At 43.1% G+C, this 24,145-nt stretch overlaps 1 protein-coding gene across 12 annotated transcripts in view; it reads right to left on the reverse strand.

Moving 5' to 3' along the window:
• ACSL6 (acyl-CoA synthetase long chain family member 6) overlaps positions 1-24,145 on the reverse strand; it is a 265,818-nt gene that overhangs the window by 41,879 nt on the left and 199,794 nt on the right. For 9 of the 12 annotated variants that reach the window (XM_069970919.1, XM_069970860.1, XM_069970832.1 and 6 more), the window contains exon 2: positions 940-1,160. In XM_069970919.1, coding sequence (XP_069827020.1) covers positions 940-1,134 — 195 coding nt within the window. In that variant the 5' untranslated portion in view covers positions 1,135-1,160. Of the gene's footprint in view, positions 1-939; positions 1,161-7,142; positions 7,195-11,374; positions 11,457-11,489; positions 11,552-24,145 lie in introns of those variants that run through there. The other 3 variants (XM_069970929.1, XM_069970909.1, XM_069970879.1) reach the window with 3 other exon arrangements.

The following is a 24,145-nucleotide window of genomic DNA, read 5'->3' on the forward strand; positions in this document are numbered from 1 at the left end:
GTAAATCCAACAAATTTTTGTGAAAAGTTTAACAGATGGCTACAGTGGATAAACCTTATTAGAAAACTATGTCAAAGAGAGGTAAAAAGTAATAAACAGTCTTTTTTCACCTACCATGTTCCCCAGGGGTCCTCCTGCCACATCTTTGGTAACTATTTCTGAGATGAATGCGTCTTGGCAGTAACAGCCCGCTCAGCCAATCACTAAATGAAGCAGGACATTGCTGCAACCAGTAGTTGGTTAAGTGGGCTGTCACTGCCGAGACACGTCCATCTCAGAAATGGTGGCCAATGTGTGTGTGTGTGTGTGTGTTTTAGTTTGCTTTCATATGCAAGACCTGCTGTCTCTTAATGAGTGGATATATTATTCTTCAATACAAAAGGATGGCATCCTATACGCCGGCATCCTATTGCGTCCAGTCCAGTCAATCAATAATACTCTTAAGAGCCTGACTGGTACTGTATGTGCTGCTGATGTGTTATCATAGTAAACCCATGGCTGTATGAAGTTTTACATCGGTACAGGGGTTTTTTAAGCTTCTTGCTGTAAAACAAAAAGTTTCTATTTACTGACACAAATCAAAGAGCCTAAAAATCGACTTGTTATATAAAATATATTAGAATTGCACAGCTATTCATTGCGCCCTTGTTAGGCTGTACCCATACAAGTGAATGGGTCTCAATGTGACCCACAGACATCAGCCGTGCATTCACAGAAAATCCATCCAGCACAACCCCTATTGTGTGAGTAAAGGGGTTAGCGTGACATGGGAATTCGTTGTTACATGACTGGGAATCACCATGTAGCCCCAGCCTAAAGTGTAAAGCAGATTAAATATTTATTAAACATTAGACGGCACAACCTCTCTAACTTCAATTACTCGAGTCCAGTATAAAGTCCACAATCTGTTATATTAATAATGCTATTTTCCTTCTTTACCTCCAGTTCTTCTGACTGCATTAGGAGGTTGCATGGTGGCTTAACAGCTTTGGGTCGACTTGCAAACCAGTATGCAATTACTGCAGCAAAGGCACCTAATCCAACAAATGTAGCAGCAGGCACGCTTCGGAAAAACTGGCTGAATTCATCGAACTCTGGTAACCTTAAGCTCCGCAAAATTTCCTGTGCCTGCATCTTCTCAAGTATTGAAATGGCAAACTCTATAGAATGAAATAGAAGAGATCATAAGAAAGAGCTGGGATTAAATATTAACAGTAGTAGAAAGCAGACATGAAAAAATAGAAGCAAAATATCCTCTTAAGGGTGCGTTCACAACTACAGGATCTGCAGCAGATTTGATGCTGTGTTCAGTTATTTAAATTAAATCTGCTGCAGAAAATCAGCTGCAGATCCTGTAGGTGTGAACGCACCATAAAGGGGTTTTAAAGGAGATATCCAGCTTTAGAAAAACATGGCTGCTTTCTTCTAGAGACAGCACCACTCCTGTCTCCAGTTTGGGTGCAGGTTTTGCAACTCGGTTCCATTTAAGTGAATGAAGCTTAACTGCAAACCGCACCTGAACGGGAGACAAAAGTCGTGTTGTCTCTAGAAAAAGTGGCCATGTATTTCTAACGCTGGATGTCCCCTTTAAACTAGTATAAAAATTTGTATATATGAGGTTGTATACAAACAAATAATCCCTTTAACCATGGTCCCTGAGATCTTCACCCAGGGGCCAAACTGCTGATCCTATTATCTAGTAAACCTTTCCATTTAGAAATGATGGAAACTTATGGCTTTCTGTGATACCTCCACATGCAGAAATACAGCCTCACCATATCTCCCAGAAACATAATTAAAAATATACTCAAATTCTTTGAGGATTTAAATGAAGTTTTACAACAGAGTAAGCTAGGTTCACACATCCATAGCCTTCTGCAAGGGCACCGACCCATTTATAGGTACTAGGGATGGCAGGAGTCTAAACTGGGCCATTGAAGTGAATGGGGCTGTATCAACATCACAATTTTATATTACATTGTCCAAAAGGTTTGCCGACGTATACCACCATATATTTGTAGTGCTACATTTACTTAAATGGCCTTGTGGCTACATTTAGGCCATTTCCCACTCCTATACATATGCTCAACATAATAATCTTTACAGTCTTGTTAAATTCTATAATCACATGTGCGGGAAATTTACCTGACTACGTTAAGGCTGTTAAAATAAACTGGTCTACAGCCAATACAATGGAGATTTTCTATAAACCTATGCACTGTATGCTTGGCTCTAAGAGAAGAGCCAAGCAGATGCGAACTGCAAAGTACTTTCCAAGCATTCAGTAATTTTATTTCAGAGATTATGGTGGTTTCAGTGCCGAGGTCCCACCTATCAGAACTTGTGACATCTCTATGATATGCCAGAAGCTTGTAAAAACAATGGTCTGCTTCTCGCTGTCAATCATTCTAGAGGAGGAAGCGGCCTGAAGATACAGTGGCAACGGGACAGGAGAGCCGGAGTGCAGGATGCCAGTGGATGCCATGATGCTTGTGTGATCTGAAGCTCCTGGCCGGAAAATAGGCCCATGTAAAAGGCCTTTAAAGCACTAGGTGTGTGACTTTTTCTAGTCTCCTATTCTCCTTCTAGCCCCTTAACACTATAAATATGTGCACACACGTCTTGGGATCCTTTTACATTTAGCAATCTTTGGCATCCGCAGCCGCAAACAAGCGATGATCAGCGAGATTGGTGCCCGTTTCCTTCACAAAGCACAAGTAATCGCCTGGTTGGGCCATGGGAACAATCCCTGTATTGCGTGTGTGGACATTTAAAGGGGTACTCCAGCGAAAAGCTTTTTCCAAGTAATTAAAAAACATTGCAAAGTTATATAACTTTGTAATATGCTTCAATTACCTATCTGCCCCCCTTCCCTATCTTTTCCCCCCTCAACCCCCCACCAGGAAGTGAAGTAAACTCATTCTTTTCTAATGACTGTTGAGCCCAGGCTTTTCTGTAGCAGCCATTTTGTGACAATGACATCATCAAGAAGGAAGTGGGTCTAAGCCCTGTTAAGCAAGCCTCTCTTTGTCAGATGACACAGGTTGCTCAGCTCTGATTGGCTGAACAAGCTGTAAGCCATCTAACAGTTTTACAGAGTCAGTTATACATCACAGGAGACAAAGTGCATCATGGGAAAGCCCGAACCAGGAAGTCAAGAAAAAATGAAGGCACCAACTGGAACTTCAGGGACCTGCAAACAGCAGCAAATTCAAACAGAGACAGACTCAGGAGGGATGGTAAATGTAAAAACTATGTGTATGATTTATTGGTTGGTTGATTGGAGTGCCCCTTTAAATATATTGCTATCAGCCGCACATCCCCTGTTGTGTGGCCGGTAAATTATGATTTTAAAGTCAGCTAAAACAATGTGACCAGTTGAGGATGGGGCATTTTCCTGCTCCTCGGCTGATCGCTGACACTTCATTTTCAGCAATAATCGGCCTATGTAAGAGAGTTTTTAGACTGGCTTCACATTAAGAAAGTGATATATGCTTGACAAGCAAGTAAATAGGTGTTCCATTGCATACTGCAAAATGCCTATAGAAATGATTAGATGATATTCTATCCAGTGGCGGATTAAATGTACCCTGGGCCCCGGGCTGTCCACCCAACCTGCCCCCCGGTCAATCCTCCCAAACCGCCCACATTATAATCCGCTACCGCCTGCCTCCCCTCCCTGCTGGTCCCAATACATACATAAACACACAAACATAATGTTTGGTCCCTTGCTGCTACCCCCAGTAAGCATTGTCCACCCCACCTCCACTGCCCCCAATAAACATATTGCCACTTGTTCACCCGCTGTTGCCCCCAATAAACATATTGCCACCTGGTTTCCTGCTGTTGCCCCCCCCCCCCAAGGTCACAGCTGCACAGAGGTTGTCAGGAGAGGAGGGGGCTGATCTTATAGGGGAGGTCACAGGGTCACAGCAGCACAGATGATGTCAGGAGAGGAGGGTGCTGATCTTATAGGGGAGGTCACAGCAGCACAGAGGATGTCAGGAGAGAAGGGTGCTAATCCTATAGGAGAGGTCCCAGCAGCACAGAGGATGTCAGCAGAGGAGGGCGCTGATCTATAGGAGAGGTCCGAGCAGCACAGAGGATGTCAGGAGAGGAGGGCGCTGATCTTATAGCTGAGGTCGCAGGGTCCCAGCAGCACAGAGGATGTCAGGAGAGGAGGGTGCTGATCTTATAGGGGAAGTCGCAGGGACCCAGCAGCACAGAGGATGCCAGGAGAGGAGGGTGCTCATCTTACAGGGGAGGTCGCTGGGTCCCAGCAGCACAGAGGATGTCAGGAGAGCAGGGTGCTGATCTTATAGGGGAGGTCACAGCAGCACAGAGGATGTCAGGAGAGAAGGGTGCTAATCCTATAGGAGAGGTCCCAGCAGCACAGGGGATGTCAGGAGAGGAGGGTGCTGATCTATAGGGGAGGTCACAGCAGCACAGAGGATGTCAGGAGAGGAGGGCGCTGATCTTATAGCTGAGGTCGCAGGGTCCCAGCAGCACAGAGGATGTCAGGAGAGGAGGGTGCTGATCTTATAGGGGAAGTCGCAGGGACCCAGCAGCACAGAGGATGTCAGGAGAGGAGGATACTGATCTTACAGGGGAGGTCACAGCAGCACAGAGGATGTCAGGAGAGAAGGGTGCTAATCCTATAGGAGAGGTCCCAGCAGCACAGAGGATGTCAGTAGAGGAGGGTGCTGATCTATAGGGGAGGTCACAGCAGCACAGAGGATGTCAGGAGAGGAGGGTGCTGATCTATAGGAGAGGTCAGAGCAGCACAGAGGATGTCAGGAGAGGAGGGCACTAATCTTATAGCTGAGGTTGCAGGGTCCCAGCAGCACAGAGGATGTCAGGAGAGGAGGGTGCTGATCTTATAGGGGAAGTCGCAGGGACCCAGCAGCACAGAGGATGCCAGGAGAGGAGGGTGCTCATCTTACAGGGGAGGTCGCAGGGTCCCAGCAGCACAGAGGATGTCAGGAGAGGAGGGTGCTGATCTTATAGGGGAGGTCACAGCAGCACAGAGGATGTCAGGAGAGAAGGGTGCTAATCCTATAGGAGAGGTCCCAGCAGCACAGGGGATGTCAGGAGAGGAGGGTGCTGATCTAGAGGGGAGGTCCCAGCAGCACAGAGGATGTCAGGAGAGGAGGGCGCTGATCTATAGGAGAGGTCGGAGCAGCACAGGATGTCAGGAGAGGAGGGCACTGATCTTATAGCTGAGGTCGCAGGGTCCCAGCAGCACAGAGGATGTCAGGAGAGGAGGGTGCTGATCTTATAGGGGAAGTTGCAGGGACTCAGCAGCACAGAGGATGTCAGGAGAGGAGGGTGCTGATCTATAGGGGAGGTCACAGCAGCACAGAGGATGTCAGGAGAGGAGGGCGCTGATCTATAGGAGACGTCGGAGCAGCACAGAGGATGTCAGGAGAGGAGGGCACTGATCTTATAGCTGAGGTCGCAGGGTCCCAGCAGCACAGAGGATGTCAGGAGAGGAGGGTGCTGATCTTATAGGGGAAGTTGCAGGGACCCAGCAGCACAGAGGATGTCAGGAGAGGAGGGTGCTGATCTTACAGGGGAGGTCGCAGGGTCCCAGCAGCACAGAGGATGTCAGGAGAGGAGGGTGGTGGTCTATAGGGGAGGTCACAGCAGCACAGAGGATGTCAGCTGGCCCCCTCTTCCCCCCTTATAGATGGTCCCCCTCTTTCCTATTTCCTCCTTATAGATGGTCCCCCTCTTCCCTCTTCCCCCCTTATAGATGGTCCCCCTCTTCCCTATTTCCCCTTATAGATGGTCCCCCTATTCCCCCCGTATAGATGGTCCCCCTCTTCCCTATTCCCCCCCTTATAGATAGTCCCCCCTTCCCTATTCCCCCCTTATAGATGGTCCCCCTCTTCCCCCTTATAGATGGTCCCCCTCTTCCCTATTCCCCCCTTATAAATGGTCCCCCTTTTCCCTATTCCCCCCTTATAGATGGTCCCCCTCTTCCCTATTCCCCCCTTATAGATGGCCCCCCTCTTCCCCCCTTTGGGCGGCCGCCCAAACTGCCCATATTATAATCCACCACTGATTCTATCCTACACATAAAAAACACTGCGGTAATATCTAAAGCTGCTCACACGGCATTGAGGATGCCCCGGCTGTAGGTAGAGCCCTGGGGATCCGGTTACTACAGAGATGCACCTGCTGTGGGAAACTTTGGCCGGTTACATTGGAATGTATCCCAATCTAAACAACAGAACAGCAGGGCACCTATTATTCTGTATATTGACCTTAAAGAGCAGTTACACTTGATAAGGGGAAGTACAAGGCAAAAAAATCTATATATTATAGCCAACAGAGCAGTGATGGAAGACGTCATATGCCACAATCCTCAGGCCAAGCACATGTCATTTATTTAATTTAGCTACACAATGTTTAAATGTTAGTGTTAAAAGGGAAAGCAATTACCAGTGACTCCTCTGAAGGGATATGTTAGTATCTATAATAAATTATAGTTACTGAAGAGGCAATAATGTGTGTTAATGCATCTCACTACCGCTGATATAACTGTTCTTTACAGCTGCCAATGCTTTACTACAGTTCTACCTTTAATGTGCTAGAACTTTGATGGGGGGCTTTGTCAATGATGACAATTAAATTAAAGTGTATCTCCAGTTATCAAGTGAATAAGATATGCATCTGCATTTAGTGTAACGTTCAGTCATTAAACGTATCAGTGTACGACTCGTTCCTGGTGTGCTTCAGCTAAGCAACCTTCTATGCTGCTCAGTTGTGCAATGCTCTGTAAAGCTCCAGTGAGTAAATTAGCTGTGGTCTGTCTCCTCTGATTCAATATCGAGGAGGAAGCCTTGCTGTGTGGCTCAAATTCTAAATCAATAAGGTTTTTCCTGTTGAGGCTTTCTGCTTGCTCCACGTTCCTTGTGCAGCAGCCCTGAAGAAGCACAGATTAAATAAATGGAGGAACTGGTGGGAATGATGAGGGTTGTTACCAGGGCCAGATTAAGGTTGGTGGAGGCCCTGACAACAATTTGGTTGCCCCTCCTCCTACCCTGTCCCCGTACCTTGTACCCCCCACCCCAAATAAATAAACTATACAGCGATCTATACAGATGGTTGCTTACTGTGGTGGACTTAACACCTACCCCTCCTTGCTCCTGGCTTAGCATCTTCCTCTGTTCTGCATGTAATGGTCACTAGAGGCTGCAGTGCAGAGGAAAATGCCATGCCATAGAGACAGGTGCAGAAAGGGATGAGTATCAGGGTGTACTCCCACATGTGCTAATAATATAAACACATGCCAATGTGCTGGCTGAGTATCATGGATTGAACACTTATCTGTATTGGAACGCTGCATCATTATTCACTATAATGCTGTGAGCACCCAAATGGTCAGTGATCATTAGTCCACAGGGGCTGTTTGCCGTTGTAAGTAGTATGCAAAAAGAGTCTATGATAATAGAGTAACTTGTATAAGTTATGACTCACATGTTACTCTACTGCTAAACGACACATACAATTCAGGCACATTGCTTTAACCCAGAGGAAGGTAAGCTTAGCTTTGACTGGAGTAGCTTTGTGATGCTGTGACTCTCTTCTATTCTAGTCCTGGCTATTAGTCCTGTTTTAGTTAGTAAATTGCTTTGTGCAGAGTATTTTGTTTTATGGCAGAGTTTTCGGACTCAAGGGTCTTGTATGTTTGTCGCACAATGTAGCTCAGAATCAGGAAAACTCAATTGCTTGTCTCATTGTGAAGTTTAGAAACAGCAGGGTATGGATCTGTAAAGACCTTGATGTTATAGCCATGCTCCACTAGGCCTGGCTGTAAGCTTACCTGGGTACAGTATCAAGCTATTGGGTCCCAGTATATATATACATACTAAGCTTCTTATCTTTTCTCTTACTCATGCACACAACCCTATCAGGGCTGTATTAACAGCTGCTGCTGCCCTAGGCACTAAAACACAGAAATACGCCTGCAAATGATCGCTGACATATATATTATACCACACTAATAGCAAAAAAATCACAGAAGGGGTATATACTACACTCTAAAACTTGACTTTTAATAAATATCTTATAAAAAACATAGCCCCACAAAACAAACAAAGAAGGAGAGGAGCCCCCTATCAAATAATATCCTCCTCGCAAAAAGGAGGATATTATTTGATAGGGGGCTCCTCTCCTTCTTTGTTTGTTTTGTGGGGCTATGTTTTTTATAAGATATTTATTAAAAGTCAAGTTTTAGAGTGTAGTATATACCCCTTCTGTGATTTTTTTGCCCTAGGCACTAAACCTGAGGACGCACCATCTCAGGGAGAGTGGTTTGGGCCACAAGCATTTCTCTATATGTATAAGCATTGCCTGAAATGCATTTTTCATGGTTTTCAACTGCTTAAAACATAAACATACTGTGACTGGTTAACACCTCCACACCAGACCTGAACAATTCCACCATACCACCCCCCCCCCCTTTCGAAAAGACACCAGATTTACTGGCAAGTCTGAACAGGAGCTGGGAGATTAAGAAAATAAAAAATAATAAAAAAGTTGTTTCCTTCCCCCGGCTTTCTGGTGCTGCCCGCCTGCAAGGTGATGCCCTAGGCACCGGACCACGGGTGCCTAGTGGTAAATATAGCCCTAAACCTTATGCTGAAGAGTATCCAGGACTAAGTGTTTTAGATAATGTTTCTTACCCCATGTTGTCCTGGACTACACTTCTTTCACATCCTCTCTCTTAGGAGACTGGATTAGGTTAAGGTTCACCTTTTCTTCTGTGTGGGGGGTTATCCCTTTCACAGCTCTCAGCCTTGCCTATTACCCAGATTGACAGTCTCTAGTTGCTTAAAAAGACTGCACTAAGCTTTGCAAATAAACAGAAAACATTATGTATCCTAAATGGTTACATAGCCGGCATAGACGACTGGTCAATGCCGACTATGAGTGTCACGGTACATAGAGGGGTCACATTGTGAGCCCTCTCTATTCTCCCTTAATGATGCCATGACATACTAAGAGGATCTGTCAAACGGATGGAGCAGAAATCCAATTCCAGTCACAGCCCATTGACAAATGTGAAAAAGGGAAAAAAACTATCATGATTTAAACGAGGCCTAAAAAACAATAAGTAATAAAATCTAAAAAATAAGTGTATCTTAATAATATTAACTTAATATACACATACTCTATCTCAAAAGGATTATCTGGGATTAGAAAAACATGGCCACTTTCTTTTAGAAAAGTACTGCTCATGTCCTCAGTTTGTGTGTGGTATTACAGCTGAGTTCCATTGAAGGGAATGGAGTTGTTATACCACTCATGACATGAGGACAGGGGTGGTTCTGTTTTTAGAAGAAATCAGCTGTATTTTTCTAATCCTGGATAAGCTCTTTAATGTCTCCAGAAGCTGCCTTTCATTGGGAAGCGAAATAAAGGTAAGAATATACAGGATACAGCAGGCATTTGGTAAGCAAATTGTAATGAACTGTGCTGACAAAGGAAAACCTCCAGAAACAAGTGGACAGTATGTTTCCTAGAGTCCAGCATGAAACCTACCAACCTCCACTCAATGCAGGAGCAGTGGCCTATAGGATTTTCCTTCATTGTATAAAATACGAGATCAGATATTTTGAGAGTTTGCCATGACAACTGGCTGGTACATACATACATCAAACCAAGCACAGATCAATGGACAAGATACTGCAGCATTGCTGGATTATATACATGCTGAACACCTGTAGCTTTACAAAGGTTCATCCAGTTTAAAGCAAATTAATATGGAAAATGTTTTGCTTGACTCAAGGCCCGAGCTGTGCCGTAAATGAGTGCTGATCTCCTATCACACGGATCCATGACCGTGCGGGCACAAGGTCAGTAATAAACAGGGCCAAATGCCCAACAATAGTGCACAACAAAGCCAGGAAGGATATAAGTGTCTCTATAATACTGCATGGTCTGAATCGTGGCCTGGATGAGGGAATAAGCATCAATGACAGGAACAAATGATAATGGCGTCCACATATAAATATATTTTAGGGAGTAATTCTCTAACAATGTGATTTTTATGTTGGAATGAACCATGGCTTACATATGTTCCTCTACAGGGAAGACCAATATGTAATAGGGGAGTAATCTGTTCCCTGGACTCTTTTCCTTGAACTGATACGTGTCAGTAATGTCAGCAGTATGTTCCTGTCGAGCAGAGAACTGCCTGGTACGAATGCTCGCTTAGCCCTTGTGTGGAAACTGGATGAGTCAGAGAAATGCAGCAGATTCAATCTGTGTCATCCACAATGACGCTGGATCTAAGCTCTCTGTGTGATCATTTCTGGATAAAGAGACAAGTCTGGAGAGGAGAACTTTGCAAGACAATGCGGAGAAGGCTGGGAGCATTTATTTGATATTCAGAAACCATCAGTGGCAGTCTGAATGCCCTTTTTTGTTGAAATGAAACCTAACAGGGCCTTTTGCTTTAGCAGAGACGTGTGATCTGCACAGTATTGCGGCTGAATATCTCTAGATGTCCACATTAAAATATATTAGGAATTGCTTCACAGAGAACATAGATGTAACCATTGCAGAGGATTACACAGGATTAACAATTGTATTGGGAAGAGGATTGCAAATAATGTAACATAGTGCCGGAATATTTAGATGAAGACTATCGGAAGGAATATAAAATTTTTTAAAAGACTGTAAAAGTATGTTCACATGAAGCTTTGGGCATCCAAGACGTAAATACATAAAAAAAAGTCTCAAAATGGAACGGTGATGTATGCGTGTTCGGAGAGGGTCCTATTCACTTCAATGGCCCAGGTGTAGTCATTTTCTGAGCAAACAGGAGTGCTGCATTGTTAGTGACGTGATGATAATTGCCCGCATGGCCCCGTTTACATGGGAGAATGTCCGGGAGACTACCAATATTTTTTATGGCACCACAACATTTCTCGGTCGTCAACTGATCACTGGTCCTTTTACACTAGCCAATAGGTTTCTATCTGCCGATAATCGGACCATGTAAAACGACCATAACTGTAAAGGCCCTATTACACAAACCGATTATTGGCCGTAATCGGCTGTTACGGACAATAATCGCTTAGTGTAATAGAAGACAACGATCAGCTGACATGCACGATGTCAGCTGATCGTTGTCTTTCAACATGTTGAAATGGCAACGATCAGGATATCAGCGAAATGCTGTCGTATCTCCTTATAATAGGTGCAGCTGCCTGGATGATATGGGCTGCCTGGATGATCTAGCAATCGACCGGGCAGCCCCCCGCAGCTTGCCGTGTCTCCCCTGCTCTTACCCGCTCGCTGCCGACACGTGTAATAGCTCCTGCAGTGAGCGGGGAACGAGGAGTAAGCGAGCGCTAACCTGACAGGTCGTCGCTTGTTTGCTCTTCTAAATTGCCCTGTGTAATAGAGGCTTAAAAACGTAGTTTGGTAGACTGGGGGTGTTCCCAAGCTCTTCATTGCACCAGTCTGCCTACCAGTCTCTTCTATGCCGCCTATTTATGCATATTTATGTATACACTATGGGGGAGATTTATTAAACATGGTGTAAAGTGAAACTGGCTCAGTTGCGCCTAGCAACCAATCAGATTCCACTTTTCATTCCTCACAGACTCTTTGGAAAATGAAAAGTGGAATCTGATTGGTTGCTAGGGGCAACTGAGCCAGTTTCACTTTACATCATGTTTGATAAATCTCCCCCTATGTTGTGATATTTCATTTCCTTGGCTGAAGATCCTGCATACAGTCACTATATTATGCATACATATATATGCATAATAAGGTGGTGAAAAAGAGGCTGGCAGGCAGATCCTGCAGAACAAACAGAACTTCAGACAGAGCACCTTGAATGGAGCCCTGACACAAATGTGAACCTAGCCTAAATAGGTCTCACAACCACTGTCTACATACACATATGGTACATATATGTGTGCTAGACAGGAGTATACATCGGTTATGTATATACTGAAGTAATTGTTCTTACAGGGTTCTGTGATAACCAGTAATGAAACAGCACCAATAACTGGTCCATAGACACAAAGCAATGAAATGATAATATCACAGGACTGCTTAGTAAATCATTTCTGCATACAGAGTGCTGACTGTAGACACTTGACTTGCCATAGTCAGCATCCCAGTGCACTGACTTGTCCATTATTCAATAAGACTCGACTCGATTTAAAATTGATGCAAATTGATCTTTGAGGCTGCTGAGGAGAGGGCTTAAATAGTGAGTGGAAGATGTTGTCAGCAAAAACATTGTCAGGAATACACTGTACACATTTTGCATACTATCTATACTAAAAGCAACCAAGTCTAATACACTCTTCCAGCTACAATAGCTACAGTATGGATGATGTAGCCTGAAACTACCTTATTATTATTATTATTATTATTATTATTATTATTATTATTATTAAATCTCCTCTGTTTGTTTCTTAAGGCTGGGTTCACACACGGTATATTTCAGGCAGTATTTGGTCCTCATGTCAGGTCCTCATAGCAACCAAAACCAGGAGTGGATTGAAAACCCAGAAAGGCTATGATCACACAATGGTGAAATTGAGTGGATGGCCGCCATATAACAGTAAATAACTTCCATTATTTCAATATAACAGCCGTTGTTTTAAAACAACAGCAAATATTTGCCATTAAATGACGGCCATCCACTCAATTACAACATTATATTAACAGAGCCTTTCTGTGTTTTCAATCCACTCCTGGTTTTGGTTGTTATGAGGACCACAATACTGACTGAAATATACGTAGTGTGAACCGAGCCTAATTAGGGTATATTCACACGAACGGGCTCGCATCGAGATTCTCGCTGCGAGCCCGGCAGGTCCTGGCAGTTCCCATACACTACATACTTGCTGCGGTCTAAACGACCGCAGCGAGTATGTAATTCTGCCGCCCTTAACCCCTTCTGCTCCCGCCCGGCTTTCCCGCTGTAAGCATACATTACCTGTCCTTGCTGCACGGGTCCGGCGTCCTGCTCTCCCGTCCGGCCAATCAGTGGCTGCGGCTGGGAAACACACTAATTGGCCGGACGGGAGAGCAGGACGCCGGACCCGTGCAGCGAGGACAGGTAATGTATGCTTACAGCGGGGGAGCCGGGCGGGAGCAGAAGGGGTTAAGGGCGGCAGAATTACATACTCGCTGCGGTCGTTTAGACCGCAGCAAGTATGTAGTGTATGGGAACTGCCAGGACCTGCCGGGCTCGCAGCGAGAATCTCGCTGCGAGCCCGTTCGTGTAAATATACCCTTAGGCTGGGTGGACACTTGCTTTTTTACATTTGTGATACAGTCGTAAGTCCCTGGCCAACTGCAGGTTTGATGACCTGAATTAACAGGATCAAACGTGGTCAGGCTGGGACTTTCAGCCATTATACAGTCAATATTATGCTACTGTGAATACAACCTTAGGGCCCTATTCCACGGGCCGAGGAGGGCCCGATCAACGATCTAAACAAGCGGCGATCTGCTAGATCGCCGCTCGTTTACTGGGCCTATTCCACGGCCCGATGATCGTTGAGCAAGGGCTGCAGGGACATCGTTACCGCGGCAGTACTGGCCTGTGTATGGCTGAGCGCTCCGTCAGCTGACCGGCCATTCTGAAGATAGAGCGCGCGGGACCCAGGGACGAAGACAGCGCGGAGAAGAAGACCTGACAGGTAATGTATGCTGCTGCTGCTTCTCAAAACGTCTGCGCCCGCCGCGCACCGCTTTTTAACCGCAGCGATGCGCGGTGGGGGAACAATGATTTTAGGTCTGGCCCTAAATGAACGTTCAGCCGATGACACGATCATCGGCTGATCGTTCTCTCTATTTCACCGAACGACAATCGGCCAAATCGGGCCGATCCGCCCGATTATCGTTACTGTGGAATAGGGCCCTTAGGCTATGTTCACACTACGTAAAAGTACAGCCATTGTTGCCGATGGCAACAACGGCTGTCGTTTTTGCAAAGTGGAACAATGCCTTAGTTTTAATGGGATCCCGGCCGGAGCGTATACACATCGTATATGCTCCGGCCGGGATCCCGTGTGGCCCCGCAAATAACTGACATGTCAGTTTTCTGCAGCCGCAATTCAATGAATTCAATCAATTCAAAGGTTAGCCTTTAGGCAAGTGTAGCCTGCTCTGGATAGCACTGTCTGCAGTTCCTGACACAAACATTGGTGGCTGCAAAGGGGCTGTTTCGTTACTTACTGCTGCCAGACACTGGAAGTATGTACAGTATATAACAATAAAAAGCTATACTAAAGGAATGTATTAGCAAAAAAAGTTTTCCAAACAGTCTCTAGCGTACCCTTTTAAACTCTTAAAGAGGTGCTCCAGCAAAAAAAAAAAAAAAAAACCTTTCAAATCAACTGTTTTTAGAAAGTTATATAGATTTGTAATTAACTAAAATTTTATTCCCATACTTATCAGCTGCTGTATGTCCTGTAGGAAGTGTTGTATTGTTTTCAGTCTGACACACTGCTCTCTGCTGACATCTCTGTCCGAGACAGGAACTGTCCAGAACAGAAGGGGTTTTCTTTGGGGATTTGCTGCTGCACTGAACAGTTCCTGAGGTGGAGAGAGGTGGCAGCAGCAGAGAGCATTGTATTAGTACAGAGTGTCAGGGCTCAATGTGTCTGTCAATCACATTACTGCCTTCTCTCTGAGCGACTTCCTGTGTTTACACTCTTTCGGGTGGAAAAATGACTAAACACAGGAAGTGCCATGTTTTCCATGATAACTTAAAAAAAATAAAATAATGTAAATTGAATCACATCTACAGCTGATTTACATTTTAAAAGTTATGAGAGGTACACTTTAAATATGTTTATTTATTTTTTCATATTTTATTTGTAAACTAGTAAAGGTGGGTGATTTTAACTTTTATTAGGGGAGGGACTTTGTCATGTTTTTTACTTTTTTTTTTTAAACACATTTTATGTCCCCCTAGGGGAATATTACCAGCAATCATTTGAATGCCTGCACTGGTCAATGCTATGCCATTGCATAACATTGAACAGTGTTATCTGTGATCTTCTCATAGAGTCTGCCTGAGACACCTGAGAAAGCCGGGTACAGCGGAACGCGTGGGGTGTTTTTGCTGCTTCCACCTGATCAATCCTCACCAATCTACTGGACCGCACATGGTGATGTTGTTTTCAGTACACTTTTCATTTTCATTATTAGTCACTGCATTACCCATTATTTTTGTAATAGTTTGGGGGATTTTTTTTTGCATTGTACTCATGTGCTGAGTCCCGGGTCAGGTAGGGTGTTGAGTCCAGGCTTGGACGCCAGCTGGACAAGGATGACATTTTAGTGTTTTTAATGTTGAGTGGCATTTAGGGCTTGTCTCCCTAGGTTTACTGCTCCTGTTTTGTATATATTTTGTGTACTGTAAGGCTATTTAAAAAAAAGAAAATTCTTTATGTGCTACCTTTTTGTGCGTATGTTTTTTCTTCATAGTCCTTAGGAGCTCAGTTCCTGTCACAGACACTTAAACGTTTCGATCTGGGGCACTTAAGGGGTTAATGATGGGTGGCAGCTTCCGAGCTCTCTTCATAGAGCCTGTGGACTCAATGGTGTACCGGTATGTCATGAGTCCATAAGGGGTTAACATTTAGGCTATGTTCATACACAGTATTTTGGTTAGTGGTAAAAAGGTGCATATCTTTTAATTATAATTTTTCTCATCCAGTATTTTGATCAGTGTTATTAGCCAAAACTTTGACTAAATTGCTGACTAAAATGCTGTGTGTGAGTCCGGCTGCATTCAAGAAATGCATTGGTGTCAGTGATTGCCTATGCTGCACCCTGTATGGTATCTTGCTTCCTATACAAAAAACAGACCATCCACCCTGACATGAGCGATGCCGGGCAGGAACCTTACCCTCATATCCATGACTACATTCCTGCAATAATATATTCCATTTTGTGAGATGGCACATTTTAGATTCTTACATAATAGTGTTGTTATAATCTATGATCTCAATTATACAGTACAAAAAGCTTTGTGTTAGAGATTTCCAGTAACAAAATTGATCCGGGAGGATAAACATCAATAATACACCAAATAAATAAAATGTGCAATATGACTAACTCTATTAAAAATCTAGGGTGTGCTCTAATAACCATAAATTATAAGCAAATCGCTAACCTCAAAATTCGACACACACATTTCTACAAAATATATGAGCCGTTATCAGGGAATAAAATAAATGAAAATCTTTATTAATCAGAGCCATAAAAGATGATTAAACATTAGCATTACAATGGATATGGAACCATCACCAGAGTGCTATGCCAATCATAATAACTGGGCATAATAAAAAGTGCAATAGTGCAAATCCATATACTCTCTACAGTTACAGTACATAAACAGATAAGAAAAATAATACAGCCAGATAGACACGTTGGATTGCTGCAAAACTTGACGAGTTACATTGCAGGCAGATATGTAAGTTACTACCCACCATCTAGGCCATTCTCCCAAAGCAGTGAGGTGGTAACAGTGGTTATTAGGGATGATCGAGTACTAAAATGCTCAGGTGCTCATTACTCGAGATGAATATCTCTCGATACTCAAGTGCTCGTTTCGAGTAACGAACCCTATTGAAGTCAATGGGAAACTCGAGCATTTTTGCAGGGGACCCAAGTTCGGCAGAGGGAAGGTCGTGTAAAAACCTGTCAAGCTCAGAAAATGATGGAAACACCACAGAAATGGACAGGAAACATCAGGGGCAGCATGCATGGATGCCTCTGAGGCTGCCTAATCGCACTATTACGCCAAATTATGGGCAACAGTATGGCAGTGATCACACAGTGAAGGATTAAAACAGAGGTAGCATATGAACCACCCCAAAATTTAGCCTGACACAGCATGGCAGTGAGAACACAGGGAACCATTAAAAGGTAGCATATGATGAACCACCCAAAAACTTTGCCTGGCACAACATAGCAACATCCAAAGAAGGTAGAAGGTACTGGTGAAAGGACACCCGTAAAGGACTGGTGAAAGGTACTAGTGAGGACACCCGTAAGATGACATCCACAGATAATATGGTTCGAAATGGACAAGACAAGGATTCTAAATTGGATTTGACTTTGAATTTGGCTGTAGCAGTTGGGGTAACATTCCCTGCATTATGTGACTCACCACCTCTCCCTCCACCGCTGTTTTGAGTTTGAATTTGACTGTAGCAGTTGGGGTAACATTCCCTGCATCATGTGACTCACCACCTCTCCCCCCACAGCTGTTTTGAGTTTAAATTTGACTTTGACTGTAGCAGTTGGAGTAACATTCCCTGCATCATGGGGTTTGGCTGTCTCAGCACAATACTCAACACAACTGCAGAACTGATGTGGCTCAGGCATCCTGGCTTTAATTCCTTGATGATCTGGCAATTGTCTCATGCAAAGGGATCATCACTTGAGGTCCTGTCTTACTAATTATGTGCTGCCCAACAACTAGAATTGTCATTTGTTTATTTAGTTTGAGCAGGGTCTGATTTTTTTTTCCCTTTTTCCTCTTTTGTTTTGTTATCATTTTATGCCAGCAAACTAACACAGGTCTGTATAGAGACACACACAGGTCTGTATACAGACACACACTTAAGAACAGAATACTGACAAAGTTTACCACTCGGTTTCCAAATTGTACAAAAAAAAAAAAAGAGTGAGAGAGAGACAAACAGAATTAGACAGCAAAGTTTGCATTGTTCATTGTAGCACTATTTGGTAATAAAAGAAACACATTTGTGCATTTTTATGTGAAGATCCTTCTCGTATTTCATTTGGAAAGATGGGCAAGGTCAGCTTCCTTCATTTTATTTCCCCTGTTTTTGAAAGGCAATTTTCTGCCATAATTTGCCCCTTCACAGCCAGAGGAGTATGTATCTCTTTGCAGTGCAAGGATCTGAAGGCCCCTGTGGCAGGGAATGGGCAGACAAAACCAATAATCCACTCTTAAGGAAAAGGAGTTGTGTATCACTGAGCTTCATTTTTCCTATATACACACATATATACTGGGCACTGGGTTGGTACTACATACAATACATAAATATAACTCACAGTGAGTACACAGAAAGAAGTATCATCCATATATAGTAAATATTACCCATACGTGTCCTTAGTATACGAGTCCACCTCACCATGCACCCGACGCGCGACCCTCGATAAAGCAACACGCGAAACGCGCGTCGGGTGCATGGTGAGGTGGACTCGTATACTAAGGACACGTATGGGTAATATTTACTATATATGGATGATACTTCTTTCTGTGTACTCACTGTGAGTTATATTTATGTATTGTATGTAGTACCAACCCAGTGCCCAGTATATATGTGTGTATATAGGTTCCCCCCTTTTTCTACTGTTATCTATTTTGTGATACTATATCTTATGTATAAGAACCTAGTTAACCCACCGTTTTTTGGGGATTTGTATTAGCTCTAGCCCCCCTGTTTTGTATTTTTAACTGAAATAATTTCTTTTTGATATTTTGATATTCTAATAACAATAAAAAATAAAGTATTTATATATATATTGGTCTTGCATTCATAGTTTTTTCTTTTGGTTTTTAAAAGGAATTTGGTGTAACATAGGCCATATCATGTCCTGACATTGGCAGCCAACAGCTACAGTTTGCTGTGGTGTCGTGAACAAAAACCATGTCTTCTTTAGCGACAAACCCAGGTTCTGCTTAGAAATCAATATTGGTCAGGTTTAACCCCTTAAGGTCAAAGCCAATTTTCGTTTTTGCGCTTTTGCTTTTTCCATTTTATGTTTAAAAGGCCATAGCGCTTGCATTTTTTCACCTAGAGACTTATTTGAGTGCTTATTTTTTGCGAAACCAATTGTACTTTGCAATGACAGGCATTATTTTTCCATAAAATATGCTGCGAAACCGCATATACGACTTTTTGATCACTTTTTATTACATTTTTTCTGGATTTGATGCGACCAAAAATGCGCAATTTAGCACTTTGGAATTTTTTGCGCTGACGACATTTACCGTGCGAGATCAGGAATGTGATTAATTAATAGTTCGGGCGATTACGTGCGCGGCGACACCAAACATGTTTATTTATTTGTTTATTTAATAATTTATATTTGGACTTTTATTAGGGATTTTTTATTAATAAAACACTTTTTTACTTTTATTTTTACATAAACTAGAAGCCCCCCCTGGGGGACTTGTATATACAAAGCACTGATCGCTCATAGAGATCAATGCTGTGTATATACACAGCAAAGATACATCAGATCGGTCATAGATTGCTATGGCCTGCTGCAGGCCATAGCAATCTATTGCCGAGCGGGGATCAGCGTAATTCCGACGCTGAGGCCCGGGCTGGCCAGAAGACGGACGAGATCCGTCCCACTAGACACCAGGGATGTGCAATACAAAGCACTTCAATGCAGCTGTCAGGTTTGACAGCTGCATTGAAGTGCTTAATTAGCCGGCACGGCAACGGGACTCGTGCCGGCTAATAGAGGCACTGCCCGGCTGCAGATTGCAGCCGGGATCGGTGCCGTTCAGAGCGGGGTCCCGGCGGGACCCCGCTCTGAACACCGCCCGCGGCACCATGACGTACCAGGTACGTCATGGGTCGCTAAGGGGTTAAGTTTGGGGGCCATATGATGAGCGCTTTAATCATGCCATGCAGTGCCAATCCTGCCAATGCACTGGAGTGATGCACACACTTACGACAGTCAGACACCCCTAGTAGTGATACACTACTAGCACTACACTAGCAGCTCAGTTATATGTGCAGGACATCCTGTGGTCACATATGTTGCATCTCATGGCAGGGCTTCCAAACTAGATTTTTCAGCAGGATAATGCTTACCAAAAAGGCAAGAGTTTCTCAGGAATAGTCCAACTGAATTAAAACACTTCCTCAATCATATATGGGATGGCAATGGTAATATTTTAATAGTTCGGACAATTATGCACGCTACGTTATATAGTATGTTTATTTATTTAATTATTTTTATATGTTTTATTTATATTATAGGAAAAGGTGGCTAATTTAACTTTTATTGGGGGAGGGGCTTTGGGGTATTGTAAAAAACATTTTTCCTTTTTTTTTACACACATTTTAAGTCCCCTTGTGGGACTTTTACATGCAATACTTACATTGCATACACTGATCACTGCTATGCCATAGGCATAGTATTGATCAGTGTGATAGGCGTTCTGCTCATTTAGCCTGCCTGTGGCAACAGGCAACAAAGCGCAGATCGGACGGCACGGAGGAAGGTAAGAGACCTCAAGTGGTCCAATACAGCAATCGGGACCCCCGCAGTCACACTGCGCGGATCCCGATCGGTAAGTGACAGGGGACTGTCCCTGTAACTTACACTTAACCGCCACAATTATGCCGGCCGGAGTCACGCCGTTTAAGAGGCTAATGACAGGCTGCAGCACAATCGCTGCTGCCTGTCATTAACAGTGAGGGCTCGGCTACTGATTGCAGCTGGCCCCCATCTGTCGGAGCGGAGCGCGCTTCATAATACAGGACGTACCGGTACGCCCAGGGTCGTCTGGGGACAGGCACCCAAGGCGTATCGGTACGTCCTAGGTCGTCTAGGGGTTAAGACCAGATTTCTTTTATTGTAGGAATGCCATAGAATGTTGAGACTTACTGTTAGTGCACTTCACAATTTAAAAAAATGTGTGAGGAAACACTGACCATGTAAACAAGGCCTAAGGTGTCGCTAAAGCCACTCTTAATACGATGCACATGACTTCCACTGAAATTTACTCCATAAGCCTCAGGAATGTGTAATCTGAATGCTGGAAGCTCTTTCTGCATTGTTTAAAAGTATCAGTTTCTAAAGCCATGAATTAACTGAGTGCAGTGGAATTGTTCTGCCTTTTGGTCCTTTTACATAGAGGGATTATCACTCAAATTTGCACGATAACGATCGCATTGGAGCGATTATCTGCTCATGTAAATACAGCGAAGAGCTAGAAAACGTTCATTGAGTTCTTTCAACATGCTCTCAAATTGTTGCTGGATGCTCGCTGATATTTTGCAGATTGCTTTGTCTAAAAAGTCTTTCACAGAATGACCCTAGTGTGTGGGATGGCCTTAAGCGATCTTAAATCGATCGTAAAAACAATTTTTTCTAACAATTGATCTCTTTGTCTAAATCAGGGATGGGGTACCTTCAGCCCTCCAGCTGTTGCAAAACTACAATTCCCATCATGCCTGGGCAGCCGAAGCTAATGCTTCGGCTGCCCAGGCATGATGGAAATTGTAGTTTCGAAACAGCTGGAAGGCCGAAGGTTCCCCATCCCTGGCTGATTGGCATAAAAAACAATCAATTTATTGCTCTGCGTAAAAGGACCATTTGTCTACTGTATATCTGATACATAATGTAATGCATTTTCATCATCTCGGTTACATCTGTGTAGATGTTCTACAGTTCAAGCAAAACTCAAAAAAAATATTTCTGAATATACAAGTTTACCTTTAAGGCTGACATTTTTACAATTCGATAAAATAAACTTTGAGATGTAGGTTATGTTCCCAATTCAGGAACCTAATGGAGAATGGCGGCCGTCTCGTAATATACATGGCCGCTAATAATGATCATAACCATTATTAGGGGTCTTCCATTTTATGAGACGACCGCCTTTCTCCACTATGATCCCATAGTGGAACATAACCTAAAGATGGTCGCCACACAGCTTTCCTACCATATTGTATAATGGAGGCCACCCAGCTTTCTTGGCATCTTGTATAATTGGGTCACACAGCTTTCCTAGCATCTTGTATAATAGAGGACAGTTAAACTGGATGGGCAGTTATACTGATACTGCGTTTACACGGAACGATTATCGTTTGTATTTGCATGATAATGATTGAATTTGAACGATAATCGTACGTTTAAACGCAGCAAACAATCAAATGATGAGCAAGAAATCGTTCATTTTGATCTTTCAACATGTTCTCAAATTATCGTTGGTTGTTCGCAAAAAATTCACAGATCGTTCCGTGTAAACAGTCTTTCAATGATTTCACCTATGTGTGAGATAGGCTTAAGCGATCGCAAAATGATCGCATAACGATTTTTCCGCACGATGTATCGTTCCGTCTAAACGCTGATCGTTATAAAAAAAACATTGTTCATTCAAAATCGTTAATCGTGCGATCGGGCGAATTATCGCTCCGTGTAAAAGTACCATTACTATATATGTGTATCCAAAATTACTACTAAGGCTTCTTTTAGCCATTAACCTTCCAGTCTCCTTCTATGTTGTACAGGGATGGCTCAGCATGTGGTGTAATGATGTATACAAATGTCATACTAGCGCTAAGCAACAGCTAAGAATGAGAGTACAATGTGCTGACTTAACACTAGACAGATATTCCCACACTCCTCTATTTGCTCTGGCAAGAATACAATTCAGACAAAATGAAACCTCTATGCAAGAAACTACAATTTGAATGATAAGAATACCTCCTATTACTTTATGTAATACTATTCTCCATATACACGCATGTACAGTTTTCTTTACTGTATTAGGAAATTTTGAATAGAGTGTTATTTAAACATGATATTTACCTAATAAGAGATACTGATAAAAGTTGTGTAAGGAAAAAAAAAAAAATATTCCAACCAAGGCAAGTCACTGATTTTATGCTCGTACATTCAAAATTCAAGAAGTAGGTGTCTAAAGAACCTAGGACTGTGGCTTGGAGATATAAAGGCATGCATGAATGCATGATAATGCAGCTCCAGCTCACATTTTTATGCTGTTCAGCCATGAACTACTGTACATAGTGTTGTTAATAATTTAAGGTCATTCATTTAGCCTAGTATGGATGCTTGAGAAGCAGGATGGATGGTATGTGTAGAGACAGCCTCAGAAATCTACGCCAGCTTTGAGCCGGCATAGGTTTTAAGTACAACTTTAACTATAAACCTTCCTTGTGAAATGCTGCTCACCTTTCCTGTCCACTTGGCAAGAAGGGTGCAGATCAATGAAATTCTGGGACTTTATGCAAAAATGTGCAACTGTACACCAGTCTGCACTGGGCGCCGACCTTGATAATTGTTCTCCTCTTAGATCTGCCAGGAAAGCTGCTTTTAAGTGGACCTTTTAAGTCAGCAGCTTTCTGGTGACAAAAGTAAAAAAAAGTGTTTAACAGGTACCCTTAATCAGGAGATATAACTCTTATTGCAATCCATCACTCCAGCGCTGGGAGATAAGTATTAGAAGTTTGATGCAAATTAGGAGGTAAGGCCTATGGGGTGTTTTTTTTCCTGCACAAGCTACATAATACTGGCCTTTTGCAGCCATTGGAATGCCTTGTGGACTGTATCTACCAATTAGCATATTATTTTTAAAACCCATATTTTCATAGCAGAGTGATGGATTGAAATAGGAGTTATATCTACCAATTCAATGCAAGAAGCCCTATTGTACACTGCCTTTTACTTTAGTCAGCGAAAAGCAGCTGACAAGCCCACTTGAAAGTTTAGCAGATGAAAATTAGAACTTATTGTTCTTACGGATGAAACATAAAGGAAATCAATGTAGAAAACTAACTTCTACAATACAGCATTGAAAATAACATCTCAGAGCCTGCTCACAGCCTGGTACACAGCAGGAGAGTGGAACTTCGATCCAGCAAAGCAAGGAGAGAGCAAAGAGACAAACAGCTGAACAAGCCATCACTAAACTTCAAACAGCTTCTCTGCCGGCCAAGAGTCGCCAGAATAAAAATCAGATAACTTTCTCACTGGATTTTTGATCTTGACAACTGAAAAGCTAAAATAAAAATGTGAAATTGTAATCATCCTAGAATTATTGGTCCCTAATAAGTGATTGTACTCATGAGATTTTCTAACATAATGAAAAATCAATAGTATGTACATTTACATCAGTGGTCTCAAGTCTAGCAATACAGAAGGGAACTGAATTTAAAGTGACTCACAAAGTACCCACAATCTTCCCACCCCAAAGCGCTTGTACCTTCGGATAGCTGCTTTTAATCCAAGATCTGTCCTGGGGTCCGATCGGCAGGTGATGCAGTTATTGTCCTAAAAAATAACTTTTAAACTTGCAGCCCTGTGTCAAACTTGCATGGCCTGTAGTGTCTGTGTATTAACC

This window comes from Dendropsophus ebraccatus, chromosome 1 (genome assembly GCF_027789765.1).
Source record: "Dendropsophus ebraccatus isolate aDenEbr1 chromosome 1, aDenEbr1.pat, whole genome shotgun sequence".
In the NCBI taxonomy this organism is placed as follows: domain Eukaryota; kingdom Metazoa; phylum Chordata; class Amphibia; order Anura; family Hylidae; genus Dendropsophus; species Dendropsophus ebraccatus.